The sequence below is a fragment of the Neophocaena asiaeorientalis genome, unplaced genomic scaffold (assembly GCF_003031525.2).
Source record: "Neophocaena asiaeorientalis asiaeorientalis breed wild unplaced genomic scaffold, Neophocaena_asiaeorientalis_V1.1 scaffold69, whole genome shotgun sequence".
Classification (NCBI taxonomy): domain Eukaryota; kingdom Metazoa; phylum Chordata; class Mammalia; order Artiodactyla; family Phocoenidae; genus Neophocaena; species Neophocaena asiaeorientalis.
Genome location: NW_020174373.1, coordinates 2,509,709 through 2,534,374, shown reverse-complemented (window position 1 = coordinate 2,534,374; position 24,666 = coordinate 2,509,709). Strand labels below are relative to the sequence as shown.

Here is a 24,666-nt window from a genome sequence, read left to right as displayed (position 1 = left end):
ACAGAGTTTCCAGGTCAAGATCTTTTTGCAGTGTGAGAGGAACAGGGAATGAGATAGATCTCGAAAACTGATCACTTTGCCACAATTAAATGCCCGTGTCGCCTTATTTGCAGCTTTTAAAAAAGGACGAATTTAGAATCTGATGCCTTGAGTGAAATCTAATTGCTTAATTTACAGAATCCTCCTATTTTTTTAAAATAAAATGTACCAGCCCATGCTATTCTGGGGACAGTTGGGGAGATTTGAATATGCACTGGCTTTTGGCTGAGATTAAAGAATTATAAGTTCCTGCATGTAACTGTGATATCTTCCTTATATAGAAAAATAGAGATGCATCCTGAACTATTTAAGCGTGGCATGACATGATGGCTATAATTTACTTTGAAATTTAAGCATTAAAAGGAGTTAAATGAAAATATTAATGAGGAATTCAATGGGGAAAAGCAAACCTATACTGGTTTTATATACGGTGCATACAGTGTTACTGAAAAACTTCTTCTAGGAGTCTTTTTTGTTTTCCCAAGGAAAACCAACATGTACACAGGAGTGATAGCTTAAATCTAGTAAAGTGTATAGGTTTCTGATATTGTCGTGTATTGTAAATATTTTAGATTCATTTCGCCTTATATGTTAACCCCATACAAACCCCCAGATGAGACACTTTATTATAGTGTCAGAAGAAACAAAAACCATTGTAACTCTTATTTACATAATATACTCCTTTCTGCCATGGAAAAGGTGCTACACTGTTGCTTCTCATTTATAGGAAGGAAAAGTAAAGAATGAACAAAGTAAACCGTGGAATGTCTTTCCAGATAGCAGCGATGTTAACGTATATTTTGTAGGTGACAACCCCAAATATCCTGTGTTCTTTCGCAGGGTTTTTAAGTACCGGCGACCAGGCGGCCAAAGGCAACTACGGGCTCCTGGATCAGATCCAAGCATTACGTTGGATTGAGGAGAATGTCGGGGCCTTCGGTGGGGATCCCAAGAGAGTGACCATCTTCGGCTCCGGCGCGGGTGCTTCTTGTGTCAGCCTCTTGACCTTGTCTCACTATTCAGAAGGTAATAAAAGCATCCCCACAGTGCGCAGGGAACCCTGGGACCCAGAAATGAACCCGTATTGAGTTGTTAGCCAAGGCGCATGCAGGGTGGCCATAGTCTCTATTGAAACCTCCACAGAAAATCCCCCCGATGACATGCATGCACATCCTCTTCTCTTAACTCAGCTTGCTTTCTGATTTTTTAAATTGAGGTATGATTGACATACACCATTAGATTAGCTTCAGGTGTACAACATAACGATTCGCTATTGGTATAAACAATATACCAATTGGCAAAACAATCACCACAGGACATCCAGTTAACACCTGTCGCCATTTGGTTACAATTTTTTTTCCTTCTGATGAGAATTTTAAGATCTCCTCTCCTACTTCTGGCAAAGAGCGTTGCTTACAATATTTGGAGGAAAATGACTTCTTTAGAAATGCCTACACCGTGCTTTTGCCTGTCTGAGCTTATTTGGACAACTTTAAATTTTATTAACTACAGTTTTCATGTTGGGAGAAGAAACACGAAAGGGAATCAGTATGTGGACGATGGTTACAGAGTTTTAGATTTCGTGATAAACAAAGCTTGTAGCCATATGGTTATAAAGCCACGTCTTTGATGCGGACTAATTCAGGTTGATTCCCTCTGGTCCATTGGTGACGGAGGTTCCCAGCAATATCAGATGAGAGACTTTTAAGAGAAAAATCAACAGAAATTGGGTGCAGTGGGCCTGGAGGCACCTTAATAACTTCCTGGCTCTCCCTTCAAAAATGGAACAAAAATAAAAACAAAACAAGAAAATGCAGCCCTGGGGCACTTTGGCAAGTACAAGTGAATATTCATAATAACGGTCTAAATCATCAAGGTCGTGTTATGTTCCCTTCTGTGTCATTGGTTGGTTTAAGGATTTACCACATCTATTTGAACCATTTTTATGAAAAGCACCTGAAACTTTAAAGGAATTATTTTTCTTTAAAGAGTCTTATATTATCTTTCTTTAAAGTACCCTAAACATGTTAAAAAAAAAAGGGGGGGGGATGTATCATCGTGCCATATGACAGCATCCCATTTTTTTCCTCTCTTCCTACACTATCGTGGACAAGTTGCTGACTCTGTGCCCTGATTGCTTCATTAGCAAGATATGATTGACGATGATTTTTAAGTCTTGTGAAGTCTGAATTTCTTGATTCTTTATTTCATAATGGCTGAGGAGAGGTAGAATGAAAAGCTTATGTTTGTATTAACCCTCTATTAAAAAAGGAAACAGCGAGTAAATTAGATCGTTAGTGATAACGGTTCCTATACCGTTTTAGAAAATACCTGTATTTTCCCATTTCTCAATGGATATTATGATTCTCCATTTACAAAATAGTCAGGACCAACTCTAGTAGTAATCAAACACATGTCAGCTAAAACTAATGGGGGAAGAGTGTTAATTCCTTAAATCAGTAGATCGGAAACGAATATGGTAATGCTTTACATCATTTCTTCAAAGTAGCTCTCTAAAATCAACCCAGCAATAGAATCAAGAGTTAATGAACATACCCAGACTGTTGGCCTTACGAATTTCACTTGTCGTGATATAACTTAATGAAGTCAACATACACGTGGGAAAAAGGTGTTTTCCTGGAGTTTTCTACCACAGCATTCTCATAGCAAAGAATAAAAGGAAAAGCTACAAGACCAGAAAGACAAGAACATTGTTAATGACACGTGCATTTACTCGAAGGAACAATAATTTAAGAATTGTGCTTAAGATATGCATTAACCTGGGAGGCATGACTTGAAGAGCTCATTCAACAAACCATCACCTTGGCCGGGTACCACATTCCCTTTTGACCCTGTCATGGACAGCGATGCCATTCCAAGCAACTCTCAGATCCTGATGGAGCAGGGGGGAGTTCCTTAATTAGGACATCGGTATACTATGCAGATATGGGATACAGTTATACACAATAGACCAAAGGGAGGGAAAGCGACAAGAAGGAATGATACTAAAAATATTAAAGTATCTCCTATTTTATAGTATGAATTATAGGTGACTTTTTCTTTAATTTTTCAAGTTTTATCCCACACTGTATTACTTGCCTACCAAAACATACATACACACACACACACGCACGCACGCACGCACACACACAGACACATACACATACATGGCTACCTCAATCACGGCCAACAGTTATGACACAGAGAGAAAATGTGTAACTTCCAGCAACATTTTTCTAATTCTGGTTGTCTTCAGTTATGAATCTTTTAATAGATCCAATATGGACATCATTTCCTTAAGGTGCTTTAAAACATTCACCTTGAGAGCCAGACACACAAGTCAGTACTCGCACATTTCCAACGGAATGGTAAACATTGGGAAATTGACCCCAAACGAGCTAGATGTTGTGTCGGGCAAAGCCAGATCGTTTTAAGCAGCTTGTTCTTGTGTGCCATCGGCAGGCAATCCTCTAGTCTTTAGAATCACATCCTCCTGATTGCAGTCATGTTTCCTTCATCCCTGATTGCTTGTATGGCCTTAAACATCGACAGGGCACGGATTTCTGGACTCCCCGCTGAATGCTTTTATTCTCCCAGTGAATTACGAGGCGTCACAGCTAGATCATGCTGGAGTTCAAGGAAGCGGCAGGAAGAGATAAGGAATAGAACACCATGATCTTACGGCCTTCCATCTCATACTGGAGCAGTTAAAAATAGACTTTTATTTACTTCTGGACATCCACATACTAGACTGTTCAGATAGGAAATTTTAAGCTACACAGAATTTTACTCATAAAACAGCCCAATATTTTCCCAGTTTCTCACCAAGCAGACACGTTTAAAATGTGGCAGAACGAACTGTACAAAAGTCTGGGCTTTGAGTGGATGCAACTTTGAAATTAATGATTTTTTTTGGAAAAAAAGATACATTTTAGCGGGGCATTCAAGGGAAGATTTCTTTAGGAATAGCTAATTAAAAACATTGCATGTTTTTAGCACCTTCGGTATATGGAGTGTGGAAATAAAAATGCATTCCAGAATTTATACTCTGAAACTGATTTCAGTGGATCTTCCCCCTCTAATAAAGTGGTACCTGGTTTTGCCAGTAAGAGAAAACAGCCTTTGACCTCTAATGGCCACAAAGCATATTCTTAGAGGCTGGGGGGTTGTGATTACTCTGAGACTCTTTATTTACGAATTCTGGGGATGGAGACACTAATATTACACAAAATTGGGGAAGGAGAAAGAGGTTGTATGTTTTTAGCACTGCAGCTAAAGTGTAAACGCAGTTTCGTTTTCTAAACTCTGTGTGTGTGTGTGTGTGTGCGTGCGCGTGCGTGTGTGTCTGAGAGCATCCTATAAGACCACTGTCCAGCAGGTGGGGGAGGGGGAAGACGAGATAGAAATGAGAGAAAGAGATGCCGAATGCGCTGAATGCTGCAGTATCCAGAAATTCACATGCCCGAGAGACAATCAGAGCCTTCTTTGCTGAGTAAAAGCTGCTTTTCTGTCTTGCGGGTTTTCATTTGCATGTCCACAATTTTGCACCTGCAGGTCTCTTCCAGAAGGCCATCATCCAGAGCGGGACCGCCCTGTCCAGCTGGGCCGTGAACTACCAGCCTGCCAAGTACACTCGGATATTGGCAGATAAAGCCGGCTGCAACATGCTGGATACCACGGATATGGTGGAATGCCTTCGGAATAGGAACTACAAAGAGCTCATTCAGCAGACCATCACCCCGGCCACGTACCACATCTCCTTCGGGCCCGTCATTGACGGGGATGTCATCCCCGACGACCCTCAGATCCTGATGGAGCAGGGGGAATTCCTTAACTATGACATCATGCTCGGGGTCAACCAGGGGGAGGGGCTGAAGTTCGTGGACGGCGTCGTGGATAACGAGGATGGTGTGACACCCAACGATTTTGACTTCTTGGTGTCCAACTTCGTGGACAACCTTTACGGCTACCCGGAGGGGAAGGACACCTTGCGGGAGACCATCAAGTTCATGTACACGGACTGGGCAGATAAGGAGAACCCCGAAACGCGGCGGAAAACCTTGGTGGCTCTGTTCACTGACCACCAGTGGGTGGCCCCCGCCGTGGCCACCGCGGACCTGCACGCACAGTACGGCTCACCCACCTACTTCTACGCCTTCTACCACCACTGCCAAAGCGAGATGAAGCCCAGCTGGGCGGACTCAGCCCATGGCGACGAAGTCCCCTACGTCTTCGGGATCCCCATGATCGGCCCTACCGAGCTCTTCAGCTGCAACTTCTCCAAGAATGATGTCATGCTCAGCGCGGTGGTCATGACGTACTGGACAAACTTCGCCAAAACCGGGTATGTTCTTCTCCCCATCAGGGGATTGTTTGTCTGGTTCCTCCGTGTAAGTGTGGTTTCCGCGACTGGCTAGACTGCGGTGTGCAGGTATCCACACACAGTAACAAAAGCAGTCATTTTTCCCCCCAACATCTAGGGAGACCTCATTTTTTCTTTACCCCTGAATTGTTTGCTGTCAAGTCAGATTTTCGCTAAGGTGCTAGATGCATATTGAAAATGCTACACTTGCTACTGGGGTCAGACTTAGATATATTTGGCTTTTCTATGGGAAACTGATCCTGGAGTTTCAAATCTAGGTAGGACCTGGTCTTGTTTGGTAAATAATAGGGTTTTCAAAATACATGTGCCACATGGAATGTTCATAGCCAAGGAATGAAATAAATCTCATAATAAATATATAGAAATACTGTATGTGTATATAATATATATATTATATATGTATATGCACATGTAATAACTCCTAATCTCATAACTGTAGAGAAATCCCGTGTGTGTGTGTATGTAAGATATATATATGCATATGTGTCTATGTACATGCATAGGATTTCTCCATTGTTGTGAGATTTATTTTCTATATATACATATGCACACAAAATATATTTAATTTTGTTTATATATATTTACACGTGTTTATTTCATTAATATAAATTTTATACGTGTGTATATTTAGCTGTATATCTATCTATAGACACATATAGAAATCTCACTGGCTAAATAAAGTAGGAAGTATACAAGCGTTACATATACAACAGGGTCCACCCATATTCCACTGAGCAGATTCTCTGCAAACAACGAAAGAAAAGACTCCCCAGCATCTTAAGGAGCTACAAATATCAGAGCATCTTTTCATTTGCTCTTGTCGAATAACCTAATTGCGGAAATTAATGAGGTATCATTCTGTTCTACCTGCCTGCGCTTCTGTCATTAACCTTGAGCTTCTCGTACCGAATTTACGGTGAAGGTCCTCCCGGCTCTGGAGGATGGAGAATCTTCCTGTGGGCCGCTGCGGGGTGGAATTAGGCCCCCTACTGCAGCAGCCCTGCAGTGCCTGAGCCTCATGTAGCTCTCATGAGAGGAAGTGGGGATGCCGGGGATGTGTAGGGGGTCAGCAGGTATCATTCTTTACAATGATTCCAAATACTCTGGTGGGAAGTGGTTTCATGGTTTTGCAGTCTTAGGAAAAGTGTGGCACGTTTCTTGAGTGGAAAACATGTTGTACCGATACCCACTTTGGACTGTCCCATCTTACAAGTTTGACCTAAGAAAAACAGTGGGAAACGGAGACGGTACAACCGTGCAGGGGAGAGATGCTTGTCTGTCCCCAAAAGGTTCTTTTTCCGACAGGGAGGTGATTGAGGTCAAGTCAGCAAGTATTTTTAAGTAACCCCTGTTTATTAGATTCCTAGGGCTGCTGCAACAAAGTACCAAAAACGATGTAGCTTAAAACAACAGAAGTGTATTTCACAGTTCTGGAGGCTAGAAGTCCACAATGCAGGTGTCCGCAGGGCTGAGTCCTCTCTGACACCCATAGGGGAATGTTTCCATGCTGCTTCTTAGCTCCTGGTGCTTTGCTGGCAATGTTTGGTGTTGCCTGACTTGTAGCTGCATCTCTCCAAGCTCTGTGTCTGTCATACCATGGCACTCTCCCAGCACGTCTGTCTTTATATGACCATCTTCTTCTTTTTTATCTTTATTGAAGTATAGTTTATTTACAATCTTGTGTTAATTTCTGCTCTACAGTGAAGTGATTCAGTTATAGACACATATACATTCTTTCTCATATTCTTTTCCATAATGGTTTATCACAGGATATTGAGTATAGCTCCCTGTGCTGTACAGTAGGTCCTTATTGTTTATCCATTCTATGTATAGTAGTTTGCATCTGCTAATCCCAAACTCCCAATCCATCCCTCCCCCACTCCCCTCCCCCTTGGCAACTACAAGCCTGTTCTCTCTGTCTGTGCGGCTGTTTCTGTTTCGTCGGTAAGTTCATTTGTGTCATATTTTAGATTCCACACATAAGTGATATCATATGGTATTTGTCTTTCTCTTTCTGACTTATTCTACCTAGTATGATAATCTCTAGTTGCATCCATGTTGCTGCAAATGGCATTATTTTGTTCTTTTTTATTTTGACCATCTTCTTATAAGGGCACCAATCATATTGGTTTAAGAGTCCATCCTGCTCCAGTATGACCTCATCTTTTTTTTTTTAATTTTTATTTTTTGGCCGGGCCGCGTGGCTTGCGGGATCTTAGTTCCCCAACCAGGGATCGAACCAGTGCCACCTGCAGTGGAAGCACAGAGTCCTAACCATTGGACCACCAGGGAATTCCCACTACAACCTCATCTTAACTTGACTGACTACATCTGCAATGACCCTATTTCCAATAAGATCACACTGTGAGGTCCTGGGTGTTAGGACTTCAGTGTATCTTAATTTGAGAGGGAAACAGTTCAATGCATAACCCCTTTTAAAGGCAGGACCAATGCCCAATTGTGTCATAGAACTCAGATAGGTAATGCCTGCCCTTGCAAAGTGTTGCCTTCTTTTGAAGCAAAAAAACTCACAGGAGCGTTTCCCACACCATGGCCATGCCTATCGACTACATCACCATCCAAACCCATCATTAATTCCATAACATCTAAACACAGATCATGACTTACTTTTGTTAAAGCCACCTACTTTCTTTTTCTCTCACGTGTTTTGGGAATAAACTTTATATGATTTTCTTAAATGGAAATCTAGGATCATTCATCATCAACTTAACTGAACCATTAAAGAAAACTACAAAATCCAAATAAAGCCATTAAATTCTCATTAGCTGTGCTTGCCTGCCAAAGGCTCTGAGATGGATTTTCTCTTGTTGTTTTAAAAAGAAAAAAAACAAAGAAAAATTAAAGGAAATTAATGTCATGAGATGGTAGAGAAATGCCAGCACCAAACCTATAGGTCACCAGGACCTGTCAACGACTAAGTGAGGATTGAAAATGTTGAGTGTTCTTTAAAATGGTTTTTAAGATGTTGAGTGCTTTTTAATTTCATGACTCTATATTCCTAAAATCACTTCGCTTACTGCTTGTGGTTCACGCCCCTCATTTGGGGAACACAGCGGTGGAGATGTCAGATAGCTTGGGCTTAATCCCTGGCCCAGTATACTCCTGTGGCCACTAGTGATGCGTGTTTAGGATACTTTTGGATTTCATAAAGATGCTAAAGTAGCAGATGGGGAAGGAATAAGGACTTGGCTTGGAGGAATAGCCGTCATCTGACCAGAGTCCAGGTAGAGATCTCACTGTGGGAACAGGATATCGCTAATGGATGGCCTCGGATGTCAGTCTGAAAAATCTGGATTTTATCCAAGCAGGAGCTATTTTTATTTCTGTGGTCCATGTGGAGCATAGCTGAAATCGTACTTGGGGATATTAATGCAATGAGTTTTCACAACACATTGGAAAGGTCGTTGGAACGACTCAGATCATCTTTCTTTTTTTTTTTTTAATTAATTTTATTTATTTTTGGCCGCGTTGGGTCTTCGTTGCTGTGTGCGGGCTTTCTCTAGTTGCGGTGAGCAGGGGCTACTCTTCATTGCAGTGCACGGTCTTCTCATTGCGGTGGCTTCTCTTGTTGCAGAGCACGGGCTCTAGGCGCATGGGCTTTGGTAATTGTGGCACGTGGGCTCAGTAGTTGTGGCTCGCGGGTTCTAGAGCGCAGGCTCAGTAGTTGTGGCACATGGGTTTAGTTGCTCCGTGGCATGTGGGATCTTCCCGGACCAGGGCTCGAACCCGTGTCCCCTGCATTGGCAGGCGGATTCTTAACCACTGCGCCACCAGGGAAACCCTCAAATCATCTTTTAAGGAAGTTACTCAGAACCTCCTCTAACCTGCAACGCAGTGTGCAATTTCAAACGTAAGTCAGGAGGATCACATTTCAGTAGCTTATGGTTTAACAGAAAATGGGGGATTGAGCAAAGTCCAGTGATTTAGGTGTTCGCCAGTGGATGATATGGCTTATGAGGTGGTTGCTAGTTATTCCTTGATTGATTTTAAATAGGGTAGTGGCATGATCAGCCCTGTGTGGTGGAGGATTTCTTTGTCCCTAGGGGGCTGCCAAAGTGGTCCAGCTGAGGAGAATGAGGCAGTATGGTGCCAGTAATGGAACAGCATGGGATTAAGCCATCTCTCATGTCATTAAGGGTCTCATAACTTATTTGATGCCAGCAAGGGAAGAGCATAGGATAAACCATCCCTGATGTCACAGTGTGAGGTGAGATGCTTAACGCTGTTCTCCAGAACCCATACTCAGGCAGTGACCCACAGAATATGATGGAATACACTTGAGTACCATCCACTGCTCCCTGTAAGCACTACAGAGACAAGAGTTTGGTTATAAGAATATCCTGTTGTACGTCTAATCACAACACGTGGCTGAGAAGAAAGGATTATGTTGTGTCAGAACATGCTTTGCCGTGATCGCTGGGTGGAACTTCACATCTGCTGCCCCTCGTAAACAGCACCCCGATGATCCTGACTATTCATACGTTTGCTGAGATGAGGTGAACACTGGGGCTTCTTTTTATATGACCGAAGCTAACGGTTCTGACCTTACATGTAGGCGTAAGTGTAGATATATCTGTATAAATCTGTGTAATCTGTGTAATCATTCATATTATTTTTTTTGTTGTCATATTAAATTTTTTGTTGTTGTTAAGCAGAGAAAAGATAATGTGGGGATGGTGTGTGTGGTAGGCATGGAAGGAAGGAAGGAAGGAAGGATAGAAGGATGGAAGGACATTGCTAGGAGACTGTTTCAATAATCCAGGTGAGAAGACTAACCCAGAACAGCGCTGGGAAAGGACAGTGAAGCCAGGACATTAAGTATTAGGCTAGAAATCAGGCTACTTGGAGAGTTTTGATAAAGGAGAAGTTATGTCTGGGAAAAATGAAAACTAATCCCAAGGTTTACGAATGATTACACAGATTTCAACTCTTTGTCACATCCAACCTCTTTGGGAATAGGTGGGAAGGCGTTGGTCCTGGCCACTCAGTAGAAATCAGGTGCCCGTTGATCAAGGACCAATGCAATTTGGGTTCTGTGTGAGGAGAGGTGGATAACATGGGTAGAATTAGGGTGTCTACAGAAGACATGGCTGTGAACAGTACCTTCACCATTCTGTATGGAAGGCCTCGGAGGCTCTTGGAATTCAGAGATGGGAAGGCTGTTGGCCGATAAGCCAATATATATGATGTAAGAAGAGCAACATATATTCCAGTATGTCGAAATACAGTTGTATAGGTCGAGTGGGTGGGATGACGTATTTTTCATTGGTTTTCAGATTCCGTCTCTACTTTGATTTTGTTCATATCTTGTGATTGATTTCTATTTCAACTTTTGCTCAATCTTTGCAAAAATCAGGAAACAGACAGGAAAGATGGGTTAGATAGAGTTGCAGTCAAAGCCTGGTTTTAAAAGTGACGTTTATTGCCCCAAAGTATTTTAAGCTCAGTGAAGGAACATCTCTACCGGTTGTATAGGATGGACTGAACACATACTTCTTGGTGCAGGGGGTAGTTTTCTTCTTAGAGGTCTAGGGACAAATGGTCAACCACGACATTGTTTTAGGGGTAAGGAAAACCTTATACCATCCAAAGGAGTGTATCAGAGGGTTCACTGGTATTTTTAAAGGGATCATGTTACCCATCTCTCACAAATAAGGTGAACCACAAGACCTTGGAGACGCATTTAACCCTCCACTTCTAAGATGATATCGCAAATGAAATATGACAGGTGAAAATGTACGTGTAGGTGACGAGGAGTATGGATAGGTGTTGAGGTTTTTACTAGAGAAAGAAGGTGTGTCTGTTTCATTTCTCCTTAATCATTATCATGTTGAATTTTACTCATGGGAATTAGAACACGCCATGTGCTGAAGTGAAGTCTAAACAACAAGGCAGTGGTATCCCACGTAGAGATCTTACTGTCTTTGGGGCGTTTGACAAGGGGAAATGATGAGCCTTCATAAGCGCCGTGAGTTTATCTTGGTTTAAGGCTTCTGACTGTGCATCTCCCAGAACTTTGATAGATTGTATCGGGCTAAAGCATACTTAACTGGATTTTCAAAATCCTCTATTCTCTGAGAAAAAAATAAATGTGTTTCCTTACCTTTCAAATGTACACCGAATTCCATAAAAAAATCGACAAATATCCTACATGAAAAGACAGTCTCTTTCCTAGATGCCCTCTCTTCAGTAAAAGGTCAGTACAACTAAAAGACCCAATTCCGTGAAATCAGATCAATGCAAACATAGTAGGAATCCTCGCTCCCTTTCGTTGCTTTTAGAACGATAAAAATCGATGACAAGTTTCTCCATGACAGATTCCAGTTGAATAGGAATTTTCCAACAATGTATTTCAGAAGACTCAAATAAAAAAACATGAGGTGCTATATTAAATCCAACATTTTTCGAAAACATATAAGAATATAAAAATGAATTAAAAGCAGATTATTTTAAAGTATATAAATGTTTATAAATGAACACATAAATAAGAAAGCTCATAGTATTAAGACCTATAATTTTTTATATTTTATCATCTCACTAATAAGAGCACAGCAGTTAGTGTGTACTCAGTTATGTGGTAAAATTTCTTTGTCCTGCATACCACATATATAATCCCATCTACGATCATATATATACCTATGCATCTATATATATATATGTCTTTGTGTGTATATAGTATGCAGTATGTACTGTTGTATACAGTATCCTTTTATACAGTATATACTGTACCCAGTGTATAATATAATGTATGCACTGTGGTATACAGTATACTTGGATACAGCATATGCAGTATATAGTGTACCATATATGCCATGATATACATAGTATACTTTTATACAATGTATACTATATACAGTATACAGTGTACCATATATACTGTGGTATACAGTGGTATATACTATACACAGTGTATAGTATACTTTGATATAGCATATACTATATACAGTATATACTGTACCATGTATGCTCTGATGTACACAGTATACTTTTAAACAGTATATACTATATATAATTAACAGTGTACCATATATACAGTATATGGCTATGCAACATACACTATATCTAGTGTACCATGTATACTGGTATACAGTATACTTTTATGTAGCATATACTATGTAGAATGTATAGTATTAGGTATATTCTGTGGCTATATACAGTATGTTATTTATAGTCCTCTCTCTCTAGCAATATGTAGGTATTCTAATTTATGCATTGCAGAGAGGGATACTATTTATTGAGCTCTTACTACATGCCAGGAATATTCCTTTCCATCCCAGTATTCTTATCCACTTTATAGATGAGGAAGATGAGGCTAAGAGAGGCTTAAGGATTTGCTCAAGATTTCACAGCTTGTAAAGAAGGAGAGATGCAGAACTTAATGTATGGAAATGATTTTGACAGCCTCAGACTGAGGGCTAAAGTCCTTCCTTTGGCAGATGCATCTGTTGGTCAAGTGCATTGTTTGCATCCTGCACACTACTTGGGAATGTCTGGAGTCTTTAGGTCTTCCAGTGGGACCTTCTGGTTCCCCAGCCTTCTGATACATGAGCAAACAGGCAGTGGCTGAAGGCAGCTTCATAAAAGTGTTACCTGGAAGATAGAAGTTAGAGCACCTGGAGCAATAGATCTAAGCAAACTGGGTCTGCACATCATGTCTGAATGTTCAGTGTCAACTAGGTGGCATTATATCATGCATGATCTCAAATTTTCCAAACCAGTACACATTAAGATGAAACCTGTTTTACAGCTCACTTTACCAAGCCTAAAAAAAAATGGAAGAAATGAGAATATATCTTTGTGGGGCGGGGGGAGGTTGTTTGTTATCTTAAAAGAGTTAGTTGCAAAGATGTTTCAAGTACCATGTTTTGTGGAGAATCTTTCCATTTTGGTGATTCTCCTTCTGCCTGTGTCCACTTATGTAAATCATAGGAGACTTCTTAGGTTCATAGTTGCCATGCACACTTGAAATCTATAAAAAACCCTCAGTTTCTTGCATCGTGTGGTACTTTTCCTAAAATCCTTAACTCTGCATATCTAAAAGCACCGTCTGACCAAACTTCTTAAATCAACGGAATGTTGTTTGATCTTTACGTGACTCAGTCTTCAGAAGGTTTCCAAGTACATACATATTTCTCTTTCTGAGAGAGAACGAACAATTGATGCATAATTCTATTTATTAACATCTTGTAATTACAAAAGCCAGTTTTTATTTGATTTTTAACATACATTTTAGTTGTAACCACAGTATCTATTCATTTACCTAAGAAGCAATTCTTGAGGAAGAAAGAGAATGGCACAAATTTTGGACCATAGCCTCTAAATCAGGATTTCTCAGCCTCAATACTACTGACACCTGGGACCAGGTACTTCTCTGCTGTGGAGGGGCTGTCCTGTGCCCTGGAGCATATTTAACAGTCACCCTGGCATCTACCCATTCATGGCACCACCCTTCACTTATAACGACCAAAAAACATCTCCAGATGTTACCAGATGCCCTCTTGGGGGCAAATCACCCTGGTTGAGATTTCTGACTCAAAAGTAGTTAAACTTGAAATGCAAGACACATTTTTGGTTTCCTTCTTTATCATGGAAGATAATTGGGCGCATTTAAAAAATGTAGAAGTGTTACGAAAATGCTATCATACTGCCATCAGGAATTATTTTTAAAATAAAGGTAAGGGGATTTTAAAGAAAAGGCAAAATGGTAGCGCATCGGGATTAAAACATCATGTATTTGTTGCTACTTGAGTACTTTGTGCATATCAATAAACACATGAGATTATCTGATTGTAATTTCATTGTATTTGATTAAAATTTACTTGGGAAATGTGGAAGAGTGTGACCTTTCTCTTTTTTTCTCCCTTCTGTCCCCAGTGATCCTAATCAGCCAGTTCCTCAGGACACCAAGTTCATTCACACAAAACCCAATCGCTTTGAGGAAGTGGCCTGGTCCAAGTATAACCCCAAAGACCAGCTCTATCTGCATATTGGCTTGAAACCCAGAGTGAGGGACCATTACCGAGCCACAAAAGTGGCTTTCTGGTTGGAACTCGTGCCTCACTTGCACAACTTGAATGAGATATTCCAGTATGTGTCCACAACCACAAAGGTTCCTCCTCCGGACATGACCTCCTTTCCCTACGGAACTCGGCGATCTCCTGCCAAGATATGGCCCACGACCAAACGCCCGGCGATCACTCCTGCCAACAACCCCAAACACTCCAAGGACCCTCATAAAACGGGGCCCGAGGACACCACCGTCCTCATCGAAACCAAACGGGATTATTCCACTGAGTTGAGCGTCACCATTGCCGTGGGGGCATCCTTACTCTTCCTTAACATCTTGGCGTTCGCGGCGCTGTACTATAAGAAGGACAAGAGGCGCCATGAGACACACAGGCGCCCCAGTCCCCAGAGAAATACCACAAATGACATTGCTCACATCCAGAACGAAGAGATCATGTCCCTGCAGATGAAACAGCTGGAGCATGATCACGAGTGTGAGTCCCTGCAGGCTCATGACACGCTGAGGCTCACCTGCCCTCCAGACTACACCCTCACGCTGCGCAGATCCCCCGATGACATCCCACTTATGACACCAAATACCATCACTATGATTCCCAACACACTGACGGGGATGCAGCCTTTGCACACGTTCAATACCTTCAGTGGAGGACAAAACAGTACAAATTTACCCCACGGGCATTCAACCACTAGAGTATAGCTTTGCCGTCTTCTTCCCCTCCCTCTGCGCCTCCCCTCAGCCACATCGAAGAGAGAAAGAAAGAAGCAACATCTCCAAACAAGGAATGTTTGGCTTAAGACAAAACAAAAGCAAAAGGGCAGCCACTGTGTCCTTGCAGACCCTTTCCATTGGCATTTCCCGGTACAACGAGATCAACTTCTGACCCTACGAAATGTGAAACGTATACATTGCTGTTACAATACCGCTTTAAGATCTCCACCATCCGGCAAACCTTAGTGCAACTAGGACATCGAAGTTTCAAGGACCTGGATGTTTCCAATGTGACCATAGAAGCTGACACTTCTGGAACTCAGCCGAGGACACATTTTTTTTTTTTTTAATTACAATTGAAATAAATAAAAGTTCTTTTTGTGCCATACGACAGATGGCTCTACTTAAGTGAAGAAAGAATCTATGGGCTTTTACCCAGCATATGGAGGTGTAATCCAGAGAGAAGGAAAAGTAGAATTTTATTATTAAAATAAAAGAACTGACTATGCAGTTACATACGTAGAGTTCTGTGCAAAGAGATGTTTTGCCAGCCTGAACTCTATTTAAGAAACTTTGTAAAAATAAAAATAAAAAAATGTATATAGCTGTGCGTTTAAACAAACACACACAGAGAGAAAAACAGAAACAAAAACAAAAACAACAACAAAAAAAGCTTTTATTGGTGTTTTCAGTTTGAAAGAGCTTTTAGCAAGATTGTGCTTTCCATTGTGGTCTGTATGTATATAAATCGATATATACATTAGTCATATCACCTCTGTCTCCTCCAGGACAAAGGAGGATTTTCTTCTTAATTCCTTGTGGCCAACAGACATGGGGTTTTCTAACGTGTTTCATTTGTAGGAGGATGTGATTGTCACACAGCGGACCTAGACCGTCTGTTCGACTAGGCTCTCTCTCCCCTTTTTGGGCTGGAAAGTGCATGCAACAGCATTCTTAGGAGACCGTTATTTTTAGGAAAACTTTTATTTTTGTGTGTTAAGGCTTCATGAAGTTGCAACCCCAGGATGGATCCCCAGCGTGGAGCCTATTTAAAGCTTGTTGAATTAGAAACGCGCACGCACCTGCAGAGTGACCGCGGGGGGAAAACAGAATACAAGTCTCGTTCTGTAGTTCTGGTTCTTTGAATCCGTTGAGGAAGAGTTGCTTCCCATCCCAGGGTCCTGCCAAAAAGGAAAAGAAAGCTTGTCTTTGGTAGGGCCAAGCTCTGCTGAGTCAATACAGCTCTGTATTCCCCAGCAGCTGCAGAAGGGTTTGGCTGATGAAATACCTGCTCAGCTTAGCTAATCAGATTGAAAGAGGGCATGTGTCTTTCCTTTCTGTTTAAGCAGTAAGTCCCTTATTTATCAGTAAGCAGGGATTTTTATTTTTTATATCATTTATGGGATAAAACATATGCTTGTCTGAAACTATTACCATTTGTGCATTTGTGTATCAGTCACTGATCCATGAGTATTACAGAGAGAAAACAAACAAAAGGATAGAACATTAAAAGTGCTTTGCATGGGTTTTCCGGGAAGTTAGGATGGCTTCGCTGTCAAGATAACACACAGAAATATTCAGTCATTTTAAATTGGTGAGGCAGGGATGAGAAGTTTGTCCCTCTGACACTTTGTCATTTTCTCATCGTCCTTTTAATTTTCCTTAAGGAATCTTTTGCAAGTGTCCTAAAGTGGAAGGAAAAAAAAATAGTAACCATGGTGACTTCATGTTTTGTCTTTCAAAAGTATATTGCAACACCAGGAAATAGTAGCCAAAGATATTTGAAGATGTCTCTGGGCATGGTTCTCATGGAAACCCAGCACTATATGTCTTTGCCAAGGTGGACATTGTCCACACAGATAGTCCAAATTCCTTGTCTCTTTGTATAATTTTTGATGATTGAACCCCTAAACTAAAACTGTAGCAATGTCTATCAAAGTGTTTGAAAATGGCCCCCCTAGAAAAAGAGAGTGCTTTTAAAAATGCATACAGATCGTCCAATAAATTCTGTTGTTCATCTTGGTTTAAATTTAAGAGTGATTCTCTGTGTATACATAGGTGAAATATAACCCGAACTTTGCGTAGAGAGAAGCATCACTCCTGCAGCTAGAGGTGTCTTGGGTACGATTTTTGTTCATCATTTTTGAAAGCTATTGTCAGGCCATTTCTGCAAGCTGTGCATTACCCCAGCTAAGCTACGACGAATAGGCTCTCCAGGAAACTACGAAGGACGTGATGCTTGGCACCAATGTGGGTCCGGTATGTTTGTAATGTGAATTCCAGTATTTGTTTAGTATTTCCAATTGTCTTCTGCTAGCAATATGCACAGTAATGTATCAGGCTTGTGACATTTGGGTAAGGAAAAAAAAAAAAAGAGTTCTTGTTAAGTGAATAACTTTAGCTTTTACAAAGGATTATGATCAAAAGCAATTTAATACACCTTAAATGATATTTCTACATGGAAAGAAGTTATAGAATCTTCATAGAGTTCTATGAGAATAAAATATACTTGCTATCTACAAAAAAGAGGGAAAAAAAAAACAGAAAAAAAAAACCATAAGTTAGAAAAAAACTTTCCTAGGCTTTTATTCTTGACCTTCACTGGCACGCAGGGTTTAATGGTTTCTTGGATTATTATTTTGCGATTTTGTTTTTGATTTTGCCTTAAGTAATGATAGAAGATATATATGGCTGGACACATATGTATAAACTTTTCAGCAGCATTTTTAATAATAAAATATCACAGTATTTTCTAATGCTTTGTGCAAATAATTACGCGTCCATTCTTTTTTTGTAGGTGGCCTATCATATTTATTTATTTTTCCTTCTTTAGATGTCTTTTTCACTTTAAAAACTAAGCGATACATCTGACGTAGGTGATAAACGGCACACTCAGTTGGTAATAGATCAGTTTCTTGTGTTTCGTCCTCATGAACAGGTTTTGTGTCCCCGCTAGGGGTTTTCTTCTGGCCTGACATTGGAGAAAGGCACTCTGGTTGGTGAAACTCATAACAAGAGGATGTTTCCTGAAATGGAACACTTGGGTTTATCAAGTTCAGCCACTGCTGCTTCTTATGTTGCTGGGTTTTGAGTTGTGTTTGTTGTCATGCCTTAAATCTTTCTAGTAGCCTTATTTGAGTAAATCTCTGACAGCAAGTAATTCATTTGAATACAACTGGAGAGGCAGAAAATTACTACCATACTGATGCGACCTAACCTGTCCAGTCCTCATATGCACCTGGTCATTCCTTATCTTAACAGTCACGATAACCCTAAGGGGCAGGCACCTGTATTACTTCTATTTTAGAACTGAAGATGTTGAGAATCAGAAACATTAAGCTACAAGGCAGCAGCAGAACTCAGATTCAAAGGAAGATCGTGTGTTCAGAGCCCAAACTCTTCAGCAATGAAGGATGCAGCAAAAATTTCTAACTCAAGTTCATGAATGTCATGATAATATTAGCTAACTATCAGGTAGAGGAAAACAGCAAAGACTGTGACTGCTGTATTCGAACTCAATTTTTTTTTACATGTTGGGCTCAGGTCATTTGCTGAATGTGACGTACACAGGATATATATATATACACACGTATATATACATACACATTTATATATTACATACAAATAAATATTTTAATATATTGTGTATAATTGAATTTTAATAAATATATTTATAAAGTATAATTATATTTTTATATTTATATACATATATAATAGCTATACTATATGAAGCATTTGTATATAAAATACATAATACATCATACCATATGTGTGATATATGTAATATATATTTTATATATTTAAAACATACACATTTTATATTACACATATATTGCAGATATGTATATACATCATGTTATATATACATATTATAATTCTAGTGCATATGAGTTACATTAATACAAAATATGTGTTTACATATAAGTAAATAAGTAACTATTTTGAAAATATGTAAATAATATTTCATGAATACATAAACATATGTCATATCTATTTAATGGAAAAGCCATTTTTGTGGATTTAAAATTAGATCTCTAGCCAGTTTTTGAAATAGGGGAGTCGTTCCTTTTTTCACCATTTGATTCATTCTGAATGGCCATTCTGAATAACTCAACGGATGGTAAAAATGTATGCATTCATTCATTCATCTATTTCTGCAAATGTTTACCAAGCTTCTCCATCACCCCAGCTCTGTGCTGGGGCTTCTGTTAAAAATGAAAGAAGAAGCTCTCTCCATCCTAGGACTCCAAACGGAGAGCAGGGAAGTACAGCCAGGAAGCAACAGGAGGTGCTGGAGATGGTACCCAGGGTGCCAGTGGGAGTCTAGACACAGACCCTTAACCTCGTCTGCAAGGGGCGGGCAGTGCTCTGTAGGAAGCTACCCCAAACCACATCCCTCCAAGTATGTGGGCATCCACGCAGATAAACCAATGATGATGGATGCTTCGGGAGGGCAGAACTCCACACCCTCAAAGTGAGAAGACTCGGGAAGTTTGGGGAACCATGGCTTTTTTCTGTCCTGGCTGAAAAATAGAAGGTGTCACCGGGAAAGGTGTGGGGAAGGAGGGGAATAGCGTCCAGCTGATAACAAGCCTCAAGTCACAAGGCATGCCGTGTGCACCTTGTCCTGATTTCAAGCAGCAGACGGTAAAAGATGGCGCAAAAGTGGTGTGAGCATATTTGCGTTTTTTTGTTTCTTTTTTGCGGTACGCGGGCCTCTCACTGTTGCGGTCTCTCCCGTTGCGGAGCACAGGTTCCGGACGCGCAGGCTCAGCGGCCATGGCTCACGGGCCCGGCCACTATGCGGCACGCGGGATCCTCCCGAACCGGGGCACGAACCCGCGTCCCCTGCATCGGCAGGCGGACTCTCAACCACTGCGCCACCAGGGAAGTCCATATTTGCGATTTTTATCAGTGCTTCTCAAACGTTGTTCCAAGGATGTGCAGACATCAGGCTACAGGGCGGGTTCTGATCCAGCAGGGATTGCGTGGGCTAGAGTCTCTGCATCTCCAACAAGCCTGCAAAATGATGCCAGTGTTTCTGGTTCCCAATTATCCCCAACTCTTTTGGGGAGCAAGATTCGAGAGTGTTCCCTCCAGAAGCAGTTGTGGGGATGGTGTGAATGTGGTGGGATGGCGCTGGGTGCAGTGAAAGCAGCTGAGTAAGCAGATAGAGCAGCCTGTTTGATAATTACTATCATCCTGTCAGGGGAGGTGGGGACACAGTAGGAATGATAAACCCAAAAAACAGATAGATAGATAGATTGATAGATAGATAGATTGAATAGATGATTGATGGACAGATATAAAGGATGAACAGTTGGATGAATGGATGGATACAGATACATAGATTGTAGATAGATAAACATGAATGCTAGATGGATAATGATTTATTAATATAGAGACAGATATGGATGGATGGATACATAGACACACAGATAGTTGGTAGAGATGATGTGAGTATGTAGGTAGGTAGATATAAATAGATGATAGTTGAGATAGATGATAGGTAGAGAGATGGATAGATGGAAAGAAAGAAGGAGGGAGGGATGGAAGGGAAGGAAGGAAGGAAGGGAGAGGAAGAAAGATGGGATAGGTAGGTAGGTAGGTAGATAGATAGATGGATAGATAGATGGATAGATAGATGGAATAGTTTTAGAGTTGCATGTTCCAGAAGTGATAAAGCACCACCATCAGAGATAACCAAGCCCATCTTGGTGGAGTTGAGTAACTTACACGCAAGGATGGTGAGTCATCTGGGTCATTTTTCATGGTTGCACACTGTCCTTGTTTCCATCTTATCCCCACGTGCTTGCGGATGACTTTTATCTCCTGGTACCTCAAATTATTTTTATGCAGTGGGGCCCACCCCACTTAGTCATTATCAGGCTAGTTACTAGCAGTCAGATGGCAGAGGTGTTTTTTCTTTCCCACAACTTCCTCCAAATGTATTCATCGCCTCCCCTTTTCTGGGCTGCCTGATTAGAAAAAAAATTAAAAATTAGATTCTGCTAAGGGAGGAAAGTGGTACTTTCTCTGCAGGTTCTTATTATCTTATTTAGAGAAATGGATATATAGGGGCTCCCCTAGTAGCACAGCGGTTAAGAATCCACCTGCCAATGCAGGGAACACGGGTTCGAGCCCTGGTCTGGGAAGATCCCACATGCCGCGGAGCAAGTAAGCCCATGTGCCGCAACTACTGAGCCTGCGCTCTAGAGCCCATGAGCCACAACTACTGAGCCCATGTGCCACAGCTACTGAAGCCCGCGCGCCTAGAGCCCGTGCTCCACAAGGAAGAGCAGCCCCCGCTCGCCGCAACTAGAGAAACCCCACGTGCAGCAACGAAGACCCAACGCAGCCAAAACTAAATAAGTAAAATAAATAAATTTTTAAAAAAAGAAATGGATATATAGAGAATGGTCTTTTACATGTCTACCTTTCTATAAGGTGACTACCAGCCCAAATACTTGCAAAACCTACAAATAACTGTGTTTTCTCAAGGCAAGAGCTTTAGGGAAAACAGGGGAGATTGAGGGCTCTTCCACATTTGGCTGAAAGGGAGGTCTCCAGACTAGTTCCTAAGGTCATTAGCTTCTAATAGGATGGGACTGAGAGCTGCTGGAAACAGAAGAATGTCCACGGGGTTCAGCTGGGAGAAGCCCAGAAAGGAAAATTATTCTAAGCGCTTCGTCCCAGGGACCAGTAGAGAACTGTGCACTTGGGTGTTTCTACTGATGTAGGAGGGAAATGGGGAGATGAATTTCTGGAGCCCCAAAACACAGCCCTAAAAAATGTCCCATAAAACTGGGAATTTAGATGGTGCCTCATTCCAAATATTAGAAGCATTGTTACGCTTCAGTGGTAACATCTGTCACATCTTTACGATGTGTTTGTGAACACAGCTTGAAAACAGATATCTCAAGGCATTCCGTATTATTGAATCTTAGGTATTGTCAGGGTTTATCTTAGGGATTGTTTAGGTATTATTTTAGCTGTTACATAGACAATGTTGAAATTACTTTTTCCAAGTTATGACAGCCAAAATATGTAACACTCCCGGAGGAAATGCACCACTTACAGAGAAACTCTTACAGCAAGTGCTTAGAGATGTTTTAAATTATTGGGTCAACGGTTTAAAGAGCAATTACAGGCAGACCTCATTTTATTGTACAAATTGAGGGTTTGCGGCAACCCTGCCTATCACTGTCTATAAGTCTATAGACAGTCTATAACTCTACCAGTGTCGTTTTTCCAACTGCATTTGCTCACTTGGGGTCTGTGTCACATTTTGATAACTCTCGAAATATTTCAAACGTCTTACTATATTTGTGATGGTGTCTGTGATCAGTGATCTTTGGTGTTACTGCTATGACTTGCTGAAGGCTCAGAGGATGGTGAGAAGTTTTTAGCAATATTTTAAAATTAAGGCCTGTACATTGTGTTTTTTTTTTTTAGACGTAATGCTATTGCATACTTAATAGACTACAGTATAGTGTAAACATCGCTTTTACATGCACTGGGAAACCCAGAAAAACTCTTGTAACTCGCTTTATTTTGATACTTGCCTTATTGCGGTGGTCTGGGACCCAATCCACAGTATCTTCAAGATCTACCCATACTTGTTTTGAATTTTAAAACTTTCAAATGATAATCAAAACGTGCTGTTCTAAGTAAGTTAGATGTACTAAGTCACTTCATCTTTATACCACCCTCCTAGAGTAGATGCTTTCATGTTACCAAAGGGAGCAGTGAAACCCAGGAGGTTCAAAGACTTCCTCAAAGTCACAGTAAGGAAATAAAATAACCAGGGTTTGACACCAGGTAGTTTTGCTCTGTTCCTCGTCAGTACAGAAAAAGATATGTCCCCTGTAGGGATTCTGAAAAATCTAAAAGAAGAAAAAAAAAAAAGCACTATCATCTTTCTATGCCTCGAGGAAACTGATAGCCTTGAATTTTAAAATGCTTTTAAGGTACACCTACGGTCACACACACACCCCACCGATCATCCACCCTGGTACACACACTCTCATCACCTTCCGTGCGCTTATCGAATTTTGTAGAACGTCGGTTGATTTAAAAACACAAGTCATCAATTTCATCTACTGTTTTAGTTACGATATGGGGTCGTTAAACATTTGGAATCTCATTTTTGCTGAAATAACATTTTAAAACGCCAGCGGTGCCTGCCTCTCACCTCAGTGGGTAAACATAGAACGTGAAACTCGGCATAGGAAGGTTAGAAAATCTAAGGAGATAGAGTTACATGGGGAAACATTGTAAATCATTTATAACATAGGAGAGGAAGGCGTGCTGGCTGCAACATGTTGGCCAAATGCCTTATAAAACCAGCTTTGGGGCTACCCTGGTGGCATGGTGGTTGAGAGTCCGCCTGCCGATGCAGGGGACACGGGTTCATGCCCCGGTCCGGGAAGATCCCACATGCCGCGGAGTGGCTGGGCCCGTGAGCCATGGCCGCTGAGCCTGCGCGTCCGGAGCCTGTGCTCCGCAACGGGAGAGGCCACAGCAGTGAGAGGCCCGCGTACCGCAAAAAAAAAAAAAACAGCTTTGGAAAGATGTGAAAGCAGGGAGAAACCTGTTCACAGCCCAAGACTTTCGTGGCCGGCCACCTGCCCATGTGGCCTCAGCACGTGCTTTGTGAAGTGACTGTTTTAATAACCTCATGAGTCCCAATGCACTGACCCATCCACATGGGATCGCAGGAGGAACCCATCTCCCCAGACTTACACAGTGTCAGAAACCTTTGTTATCTGATGCGGCTGCAGTCTCCAGTCCCACGGTTCTGTTGCAAAACTCCTTCTGTGGTCCTCACATCTTTGGAAGAGCATGCAGACCCCAAGTGACACCAGACCTCAGGTTCTGTAAAAATCAAGCAAACAAACACACAAAAACCCTACTTTTGTTTAATGTTGTCATTTAGGAAGTATAATGCCACCTTTAATATCTCTCCTCTATTTTTATGCAGTTTTTCCCACCCTACATCTGCAACTCATGTTTCTATGAGCTGTCATGTTTCTAATAGAAAAAGCATTTAACAGGACCTATGGTCACCTTTGACAACCTTGAGCCCCATTTTTATTATAGACCTAAATGCTACCCATCAAATAACAAGATTTCACCCTGTTTTTCCCAATTGCTTTTCGATCACGTTTGAATGTATTCTACATACCGGCAGAAATAAGGCACACACTGACGTTTTAGGATGTGTCTCTTTGTCAGTTTGGGGGCTTCTATAAGATATTATGTAATGTGGAGAGCTAAAGTTCTGTATTTTGAATTAATTATCAGGGTGACCAGGGAAAATAACAATTTATATCATGTCTGCAAAGATTATATGCAAAAGTATATGAGCATTGGCTGATCTGCAGATACTAGCAAAACACATGAAAATTCCCTTTATAAAAAAATGTGGCAGATGACAGTTATTGTTCAAAATAGTCCCCGGAAATATTATTCCAGTATTAGGCTG

General features: G+C 41.1%; 1 protein-coding gene across 3 annotated transcripts in view; it reads left to right on the top strand.

Moving 5' to 3' along the window:
• The window catches only part of NLGN4X (neuroligin 4 X-linked), a 260,874-nt gene extending 243,673 nt beyond the window's left edge, over positions 1-17,201 (top strand). For 2 of the 3 annotated variants that reach the window (XM_024756270.1, XM_024756269.1), the window contains 3 exons: positions 880-1,065; positions 4,594-5,383; positions 14,318-17,201. In XM_024756270.1, the coding sequence (XP_024612038.1) occupies positions 880-1,065; positions 4,594-5,383; positions 14,318-15,167 (1,826 nt within the window). In that variant the 3' untranslated portion in view covers positions 15,168-17,201. Of the gene's footprint in view, positions 1-879; positions 1,077-4,577; positions 5,384-14,317 lie in introns of all 3 variants that reach the window. The other variant, XM_024756268.1, reaches the window with a different exon arrangement.
• Positions 17,202-24,666: the final 7,465 nt, after the last annotated feature.